The sequence below is a fragment of the Pseudopodoces humilis genome, chromosome 10 (genome assembly GCF_049639895.1).
Source record: "Pseudopodoces humilis isolate 2021_Gansu_Grassland_sample_001 chromosome 10, ASM4963989v1, whole genome shotgun sequence".
NCBI lineage: Eukaryota > Metazoa > Chordata > Aves > Passeriformes > Paridae > Pseudopodoces > Pseudopodoces humilis.
Window position 1 is genome coordinate 27,069,093 of NC_142209.1, and position 9,970 is coordinate 27,079,062.

Sequence of the window (9,970 nt, forward strand, 5' to 3'; positions counted from 1 at the left end):
GAGGGAAGGAGTGCTGGTGATGGATTCCATATCTGTTTGCCACTCATCTGAGAAGCTTTTACATGAGAAGAAGGGCTTGTTTCAGGAAATTACCTGGGCAGCCCCCCATCCCTGTTGGGCTCCAGCCCCAGCTGGGGCAGTAAGTCAGGGAAGACCTGACTTAACAGGAGATGCCAGTGAGCAAATTCCTGCAGGGCAGGGAGAGACTGGATGCCTAAATCTAGTGGAGAGGCTGAGACATGGTGCAGGAGGACTGGCAGGCTGGTATTTGGTGAGCACCAGAGGCTTTCCTTGCTCCAAGTGAGATGACTCGCTCGAGTGGCTCACTGCTGGTGGCAGATACAGCTGTAAATGCCATCAAAAACAAGTGGGTAAAGGGTTTTTGGAGACATGCGTTAATCACCCTGTCCATCTCCCCTGGAAAACACCCTGCAGGCCTGGGGCTGCTGGGGATCCCCCTGACTCAGGAGCAGAGCTGCTCCCACAGCACCAATCCTCCATCTGGAGGGATGTGTGCAGGGGAGCACTTCACCCAGGGATGCCTGGGTGGTTGTGAACTGGAGCCAGAGCTGGAAACCCTCCCTGGGGTGACCAGGTCCAACTCCTTATTTGAGTGCAACACCAACAACTATCCAGAAAAGCCTTTTCCCCTGCAAATCGCAGGGTTCTGGAGGCTCTGGCTGGGTGAGGAATATCTATCCTCCAGGCAAGGGCTGGATGCTGCTGGGTGCTGTGGGCTCCCTGCCAGGCATGAGCAGCCGCAGTGCTCACCTGTTTCAGCAAAATCTGGGCCACCAAGAAGGTTAATTATATCTTTAAGTTTCTTTCAGTTGTCAAATCTTGTAACTATGGTCTCAAGCTGACAGTTCTATACCCAGCAATTAACCAGCAGTGAGGCTTTGCAGGCAGTGGGGGAGGCTGGCCTTGTTTACCATCTCTGCACACAACAGGCTCTCAAAACATTCCCTTAATGGAGCTTAACGGTGCTGGCAAATATTTCCCTGGGAAATCTCTCATTTGCCGATGTGTTGCACCAACAAACGCCAAATCAATCCGGGGTCTGATAACGAAGGCTCCTCATTAGGAGGCATGCACAGCTCTGTGCCTTCTTCCCTCCCCAGACACTCCCGCAGGGCTGCTGCAATCCAGGAGGAAAAGCTGCTGGATCATCATCCTATTCCTTGGCTACTGCTTCCTCTGATGAACAGAACTGTCTCAGAGGGAAGAAGGACATCAGTCCTTTCACTGGCCATGAGTGGAGATCTGGTGTCACTGGGGTCCCAGGGGAGCCAGCCCCTCTTGCCAACATTGTCTTTATAGGGTTACCAAAACCTCTGCACTCCAACATCTCCCCAAGCCATAGGAGGATTTGCCCATATTTTCAAACTTCAGGAGTAATGCTGGTAGAGAGTTTTCAGCCGTGGACACCTGGATATGCTAGAAAGGAGGAAAACACAGAGGAGAAGAGGGTTGTTCTCCTCCCCTCCAGCTGCTGGTGGCTGAGGCACTCAGGTGAGTCCTGCGAGAAGTGAGACAACATGAGAAGATCAAACGAGGAGCTCCAGGGCACAGCAAATGCATCTCATCACATCACCCACAGACACCCAGAAACATCACCTGGGAGCGCCTACATGAGCTACATCTGTGTGTGCCAGGTGGAGATCCCTGTAACAATGCTCCACAGTCCCCCCCAAGCATGGGCCAGGAGCACGGAGAACATTTGTTGGGAATATAGCTACATTTGGGGATGGTTTGTACATCCAAGAATTCAGCTAGAAATAATTGACAGGAAGATTTGCAGCCATCGGCAAACAATGTTACTTTCCTGAAAGCAGCAGCACTACAGGGAAAACAAATTGAAGCAGGTGCGGGAAGAGTTAGGGAGTGCAAGAACTGCATTCCTGAGCCAAATGGACAGATTGAGACAGAGGAAAACAAATTGGGATGGGAAACGGCTGCCTATTGCCCAGAATTTTCAGGCACTAAGAGAAGGTGGAGGTTGGGTTCAGGCTCAGTTTCAGGGCCTGGGAGCTGTGTCGCTGTTTGGGTAGCTGTGTTACGGTTCAGCCTGTGGTAAGGGTGGATTTTGGGGTGTTCTTCTGCCCTGGACTGGGACTGCAATCCCTGGAAAGTGGAAAGAGCATCCTACAGAAGCACCAGCCCCACCACTGCAATGACCATGAGGAGCCCAGCCAGGATGCAGATGCTGATGAAGACGATGTCGCTGGTGTCCTGGCTCTTGATTTCACGGGCATCGATCGCTTCCCCCTCCCACTGCTGGGCATCCACCAGGTTTTCTGCCTGGCTGAGCCTGGATGGATCAGGACCAGCGATAAGGGTCACTGAGGCTTCCTTCTTCTTTGGCTCACACTGCACCTCGTACTGGTGGATGTCCTCCTGGTCTCCCACTGAAAAATCAATGTAGAGGGTGCTGACGATGACAGACGTGTTGTTGCGTCTCTGCAAGACACGGGACACGGCTGATCAGGGCTTTGTGCAGCTCTTTTCCACAGGGGCTTGGAGGGATTGGCCATGAATCAGGCCAGCATCTACTGGGAAAATGTGAGAGGGACTGGGAATACTTCTCTGCAGCCAGCACAGGGCTAACCATTTACACAGCTTGCTTTAAAGGGGTGTTTGCTGATCACTTACCTGAGATTCAGTGCCACAGGTGTCGAACCTGGTGTGTATTTTAAAGTTCCTGCCAACCACCTGGGCTGCACAGGAGGGGGTCCCCAAATAAATCCTATTCCTCTCCAGCTGGGCCAGGGACTGCATGGGGATCTGGATGTGGAAGTCTGTCCGGGTGCAGCTGACGTTCATGGGCACAACTATTGGGACAGAAAACAGGGTGCACATGTAGGACTTGTGTGGGGGGTTTCAGGAAAAAAGCTAACTCCAGAATGCAGAAAGCAATCAGTATCAGTATTTTAGCCCTGTCCCATGCCAAGGGCAGACATGGATGGCTCCCAGGCACTGCTCTGCTTTCTGCCCAAGGGAGAAATCTCACTATCAACCCTCTTGTACCTCATCCTCCTTCTCAGGTCTCCAAGTGACACACAAGTGCCATTACTGACAACACCATCCTGCTGTCACTGCCATTCCCCATCACTGCAGAGCCAGCAGGACATTTGAGTTGCTGCCCAGGACCAACCACGAGAGCTTTGTGGATGGCTTGACATGGGCACAGAGCTGCTCTGCATCTTACAACAACCCTGCAAGAGACACTACATTGATGAAACAGGAGACACATCTTGGAGGGACCCCATGCATGCCCTGGAGTGATGCAGCTTCATGGCTGCCACATGGCTCTCCTGAAAGGGTGAGCTGGGTTCATGGCCCTGCGGCATCCTCCTGGGGAATGGCCCAACCCAGGCATAGTTCCAAGCATCACCAGCCCTCCACTGTCCTCAGAATGATAATTTTGATGGGGAGCTGGTGAGTAGTGTATGGAGGGAGCTGCTGTTGAGCTGCCCACAATGCCAAGATGAAGAGCAAAGCAATGGTGACTCCAGCACTTCTCCATCACCCTCCTTCTGGCACCATGTTTGGCCTCTCTGGATGTAGAAAGCATCCACACAGAGAAAGAAGCAGGGAGGAAAAATACCCCCCTCTTTAAAGTGAATCCTTGCTCAGCTTGAACTAACCACTTGGGCAATATGAATTATTGAATTATTCCAGCTCCCTCTGAATCTCAGCCTTATGAAACTGGGAAGATGCAATAAAATCAATACGAAAAAATAGTGTCACTTTGCTTCACTTAGTGCATTATAAAACCATTAGAAGATTTACCAAATAACTAAAGTGCATTAGATCAAGAGGAGGAGAAAGTGAATCCTCTCTCCTGGCGTGAAGGCTTTCATTTCAATGGCCATAAGTCACACATGCCCCGCCCAAGCCATGCCTTTTGGTGGGCCTGAAAGGGAAATATCTGCATGGCTGAAGGTGGGTGTGGATGCAGGGTCTGAGGTGCCTCTTTGCCTCTGTGGGCTCCTGAGGAAGCTGGTGGCAGGGAGAGGCTGGCAGTGCTGGCAGCTGGATGTGACACGCAGGACGTTAATCACAAGCAGATGCTGGAATCACTAGGCAAACACAGCCAGCAGGCTCAGCTCTGTGGAGGGAGGCTCAGTTTCACATCCAAGCCTTTGTCCTCCCGTAGCATACATCTGGCTGTGTGTACCAGAGGATGCAGGAGCCTTGGGCAGTTGGGAGGTGTCACAGCCCTCCCTGTGATGGGACATCCCCTACTCTTCAGCAGCACCCCATCTGTCTGTCTGCAGGCTGCTCCCTCTGGAGCAGTGACACCAAGTCTCTGCCTGTACACAGATGTAAACCAGTGAGAAATCAGCTGCACAAGGACAGGGACAGACCTGCTCTGCACACTACAGACCTACTAATGTGCAGTACTACCTCCCTCCCTCCAGAGGTTCAGGACAGACCTCTATCCCATCTCTAACTCCAAGAGCCACAGATCTCCAGATCCTTTCTGCTGTGCTGGAAGTGAAGAACGATCTTGCAGCTGAGGGATAAAACCCAGAGCCAGCCTCCCCAGCGCCTGTGCTGCCAGTCCAGCAGCCCTGCTCTGGCTCCAGCCCTCTGGAAAGGCTGCCCCTGGCTGAATCATCCCTGACCCACAGGTCAGCTCGGATGTAATTATACTGAAATACAACAAACACTATAAATTTGCTGGCGTTTGAGGCGCAAAGGTTGGCAAATAGAGCAGGAAGGTTACACACTGCTCCTCCCAGCAGCTGCGGACATGCCGGACATGCTGGCTGGGACACGGCGTGCCAGCAGCAGGGCTGTGCCAGGCAGGCCTGGCCAGGTGGATTTGGGAATGCTGTGCTCCGGGGGTCCTGCCCTCCCGTGCTGCTGCCAGCAGAGGAGGGGACATGGTTCATGTCTGCCTGCTCAGCCATGTGCTGGCAAGGTCCGAGCATCCAAGGAACAGAGAACAAGGTTGTGACACTTGAGCTGGTCACCTGCTCTGGGGTTTTGGCCCATTAAAAACCCTCAGGTTTTCTCTCCCTCACACCCTGAGAGAGGAACAAGAGCATGGCAGTGGCAGACACACAGGAATCTGAAGCTGGAAAGCATCTCCTGAATGCTAAACACAACATGCAGCTCACTCTCCACCTCTTCCTCTGCCCCATCCCTACAGAGCCACGGCTCTGCTCCTGCAGACAGGAACCTTCACTGATGATCCTTCTGGAAATTACATGGTCTTAGGCATGTCCCAATGTAATTATTGAGTTCTCCTGCACTGAGGAGCACCCAAGTGGGACCTTACCTCCCACGTAGGAGATGGAGAAGCCCCTCTTGGCCGTGTTGCGGTCGGTGTGGAGGACCAGGAGCAGCTGGTTGCTGCGGGAGGTGACGGGTGCCAGGCTCTCCCGCCCGCACCACCGTCCCAGCAGGGACCCGTTCTCGGTGCCACCATCAAAGGCAGACAAGTGATCGTAGTCACAGCCACCCGTCAGGCTGCTCCGGCCCTCCAGCTCCATATCCAGGAAGAAGACCTTGACCCGGTAGCCTGGGGGCAGCTGGATGCTCCACTGGCACTTGAGGTTGTTGGGGTAGAAGTTGGGGTACTGAGGGCTGGAGAAATTCCCTTTGATGGTGGTAAACACCTCCTGGCACTCGCCTGCTCCGCGAAAAAGGGGAAAAGAAAAAATCAAAAGCAAACCTGAAGCTTCCTGAGTGCTCACTTGTTTTACTGCTAAAGGATGCTCTGTGCTTCACCTTACTGCTCCCAGCCTTGTGTTTGGCCAATGGACAGCCAGCATTGGGGGAGGGAAACTCCCAGGGGAGTCAAAATCCTACAGGAGAAACCCTTATCCCTAGGGAATGGCATGAACAATGGTGACTCCTGCTCAAGAAGGCAGCCCAGGACTTTGAATAGCCACAGCGATGCCATTTGCATTGTGTGGTGCTTTACACTTCACACCATCATCTCATGGGCTCTCCCCAAGGGGTTCCCCCATGACCATCTCCTCTTGCTGCTGTGCGAGGGAGAGAATCACAACCCCAACCCAGGGTCTGTCCCCATGTCCTTCCCATTGCCCCACCACCCTGAGACCCCCGCACCTGAGTAGAAATGGGCCTTGAAGCCCCTGCCACCGATGTTGAAGTCTGACTTGAAGATGATGAAGAGGTGTGGGGTGGAGGAGATGGTGCGGGGCGGGCGGGCGCTGCCACAGTAACGTCCCAGGCGGGGGGCAGTGACGGTGGGGCCATCAAAAAGGGCCACATAGTCGAAGCCACAGCCTTGGCCCCCTTCCATCTGGAAGTCAGCAAACACCAGGGTGAGGGGGCCACCACCGCCGGCCCCCCCGATGCTCCAGCGGCACTCGGCATCGTTGGGGTAACTCTCGGGGTAGCGGGGGCTGGTGATCTCCCCAGAGAGCCCCGTCAGCTGCCCACCGCAGGCGTCTGCAAGGAGGCAAGCATGATGAGGGCAGTGGAAGAGGACAGATGGATGCTCAGTGACCACCACACCTCCCTGCTACCTTTCTTGTAGGCAGCGGCGAAGCCGTGCTTGGCCACGTGCCGGTCGGAGCGGAAGACCACGGCCATGACGTGCCAGGCAGAGGAGAAGGGTGGCGGGGGGCTGTGGCCACAGAAGGTGCCCAGGAGGTTGCCCTGGTCCCGGGCAGCCCCGTTGTAGACCTGGAGGTAGTCGTAGGCGCAGGTATCATGGTACTCCAGCTCAAAGTGGCTGAAGGAGAGCAGGACGGAGGAGCCCTCGGCCACCACAATGAGCCACGTGCACTCTGTCTCGTAGGGATACAGCCCTGGGAAGTTGGGGCTGGAGAAATTGCCAGAAGGTGCTGAAAGTACTCCCCCACATTTGATGCCTGGGGGACACAGAAGTGGGTGTGATGTCCCCTTTCCAGGGGAAGCCTAAAAGAATGGAGACAGGATGCACGACACCAGCTCCATCCCACCAGCACAGTACCAAACCACCAGCATCCTGCAGAACTCCACTGGGCTTGTCCATCTACTCTCCCTGGAGGACACGTGTGTCCCCATCACCTTTCATCCCTCTGTGTAGCCCCTCTTCCCTGTGCTGCCCTGTGGGAGCTGCAGGAGGGCTCAGCTGTGCCCCTGAGCTTGTCCTGCCAGTGACAGCACAGCATCCCCACCTGTTTATGGCTGGGAAAAAGGAAGTTGGGAGTGAGTTTTAAAGGCTCAGTGGTACCAGGCTTGCCAGAGCCCCAGCTGCCCAGCCCTTCAGCTTTGTGCCTCCCACTGACCACACTCCCTTCATATAATGGTGGTATCAGAGAATTTGAGCTGGGAGAAACAGGGGTGAAGGGCTCGATATGCTGAACAATGAGTTATGTGTGGAGGGATCGATTTCCTAATGAAATCTTTATACTGAGACATGGTTATTATAAAATAAGGCTGAGAGGGTTCCGGCTGTCACCTGCCCCTGGGTCTGATTAGGGCTGGGGTGAAGAGGCTGATACCTCTGATGAAGGGGGAACATACATCATGTCTGGGAGGGATGCAGACCCTGCACAGCCCCCAGGAGACACGTGTGGGTTCCCAAACAAGGCTGGGCACTTGCTGCCATCAATCTGGGCCAAGTATATTGCAAATCAATAGTCAGCCTGTGCACATTGCTTTTCATCGTGCTCACTGGCACGGTGACCTCGCAGCAAGGGGGTTCCTGGGATGTGTGGGATGCAGCACCATGAGTGTGTGTCTGGCCAGATCTAAAATCACCTTGCTAATTACTGGAGATATGCAGTGAAGTAATATGGGGCTGGTACTAAAGGAACAACGCTGTTGAAATAAATATCCAAGAGGTGAGCCTGTGGGAGAAGTGAGAAGCCATGGTGAAGACAGATGGATGGATTAAGGGCTGGGAGCTTTGGGGTGCTCTGGGAAGCCCAGGTGGGTGTATGTGGGGGATGAGCAGGCACCACAGGGCAGTGGTGGAGCCTCAGGAGCACCTGCACCAGGGCCAGGGATGGGTTTTGATTTCTGGCTCAGCCCTTCTGTGAGAAAGGCCCTGCCCTTTTGGGATGGGGGATTGCTTGGGTTACCCTATCCCCTGAATTACTGTGTCATCTGCTGACCCTGCCCTGCATCCTGGGGGACATTTTATCTGGGTACAGTGACAGTTTTGTTGCACACCTCCCACATACACATACATGCATACATTCACATATAAATGTATATGTGTATACAGATTTATATAAGCAAGTGCAACTCCAGGAGCTAACAAACCCTTCACCAAAGCCCCTGTACACCATAACAGGACAACCCCTACCTGCAGTCCTCAGTAAGGTAAGCATGAAGCAGAAACCCAAGCACGGAGCAAGTGTCCCACACTTGCTGCTACCACAACAGTGACTCCAGATCCCAGCTCCTTGCCCCCGGCCTGAGCCAGCCCCTCTCCCTGCTGGAACCCACTCACACCCCAGAGCCACTGTGGCATCTGCACATGGCCCTCCCCTCCTCAAGAACCATGGATGCCCATCCAGCTCCCACCAGGAGCTGGAACCAGGCTCTTACCTCTGCTGGGAGCATCCCCGAGAGCCCCGCAGAGCATGGCCAGTGCTGCCAGACAGCCCAGCCCTGTGCACCCCATCCTCCAGCAGGCAAATCTCCCCTCACCGAGCTTCCTTTTGGAGCTGTCTATCTGGGAGGAAAAAAATAAATAAAGAGAGAAATAAATAAAAAGCAGGAGGACTGTAGAATTAATAGTGGAATGAATAATTCATTGCTTGTTTGAATTAAGAGCAGCAAGGTAACTTGATCTATTCCTCCCTTCCTTCACTCAGTTTTAATGATCTGGATCAAATGTCCCAAGGATTTACACTATACCAGATACCTTGTCAATACACTATATTTAGAAGAGATATTAATGTTTCAGAAATGGCGTATAACGGCAGTAAGTCTGGGCTGACAATATGCCCTTAAGGGGCTATGAAAATAATTTAGTTCGCCAGGCAAGCCAGCGAACCAAAATGGGAATTTCAGACTTACCGCGGAAAAGCATCTCAGGAATTAACAAGATTTATACTGCGGCACCCACTGCACAAAGGCAGCTGGTGGTGAAGGCGAGAGAAACAGGGAGCAGGATTGAAACGCGGCCGCGTCTCCGCACCGGCTGCCAGGTCAGCATCCCTGCAGCAGGAGTCCAGGCTCAGCGGGATACTCAGCCCGGGAAAGCAGCAGTCGTGAGCACTAAAGATAGCAAATCCCACCTCCCCCGAAGAAGATTAGAGATGAATTGTGACTCATGGGCAAAAAACATTGATTATTATAGAACCTGCTAAGGCCTTGGAGAATTGCCACGTTCCTCCATGCTGGCTCACGCTACTTCTCGCCCAGGCTCTTGGATGCGCTCAGCTGAAGGTAAGCAAGCCTTTGGGTTTGGTGGGAAAGATGTGCTCCTTGTGCTGTGCCACATTAGCTGGAGAAACCCCAAACCCAACAGCGGCTCAGTTCCTTCCCTCCCGCCCAGGAGAGAAAAGACTTTCCTGCTGCCACAGCCCACACCCACATGAATGCCAGGAAACAAAATCCCACGAGGGCCTCCCAGCGTGAGGGACCTGTGCTAAAAAAGTCACCTTCAAAGCAGCAGGGAGAGAAGCAGTGAGTATCTCTAAATCTCAGGCAGGAGACAAGTTGCATTTATTAATTAAGCAATGAGGATCGATGCTCGAGACATTTCCTGTGGATTAATGATGGGCTGGGAGGAGCTGATGGCCTGAGGTGCAGCTAAAGACCATTAACGCCAACTGGTCATGAATCCCCAGGAAATGCTCCATGCCAAGGTCGTTAAGTGCCTGCATATATTTATGGGGAATAACAACAACAATAATATTTGTACAGGCTCTCTCCCCACTGCCCAGCCTTGCTGGAGCCATGCCGAGGGCTGCTGGGAGCATTGGGACATCCCAGCCAGGAGCCCTCTCTCCTAAGCCCAGCTGAGGCAGGGAACATTGGGTTC

The 9,970-nt window shown here is 53.5% G+C and overlaps 1 protein-coding gene across 3 annotated transcripts; it reads right to left on the bottom strand.

Moving 5' to 3' along the window:
• Positions 1-1,719: 1,719 nt before the first annotated feature.
• On the bottom strand, positions 1,720-9,672 carry CDCP2 (CUB domain containing protein 2). Of its 3 annotated transcripts, none has more exons than XM_005521186.3 (7): positions 9,287-9,672; positions 8,527-8,649; positions 6,510-6,857; positions 6,088-6,432; positions 5,291-5,644; positions 2,653-2,831; positions 1,720-2,460 (listed from the first exon to the last, which is right to left on the bottom strand). In XM_005521186.3, the coding sequence occupies exons 2-7, from the start codon at positions 8,600-8,602 to the stop codon at positions 2,146-2,148; spliced, it is 1,617 nt and encodes a 538-aa protein (XP_005521243.1). In that variant the 5' UTR covers positions 8,603-8,649; positions 9,287-9,672; the 3' UTR covers positions 1,720-2,145. The 3 variants fall into 3 exon arrangements, with proteins under 3 accessions (XP_005521243.1, XP_014106433.1, XP_014106434.1); XM_014250958.2 differs by having other exon boundaries at positions 8,527-8,653; XM_014250959.2 differs by lacking the exon at positions 9,287-9,672 and adding an exon at positions 9,001-9,102 and having other exon boundaries at positions 8,527-8,653.
• Positions 9,673-9,970: the final 298 nt, after the last annotated feature.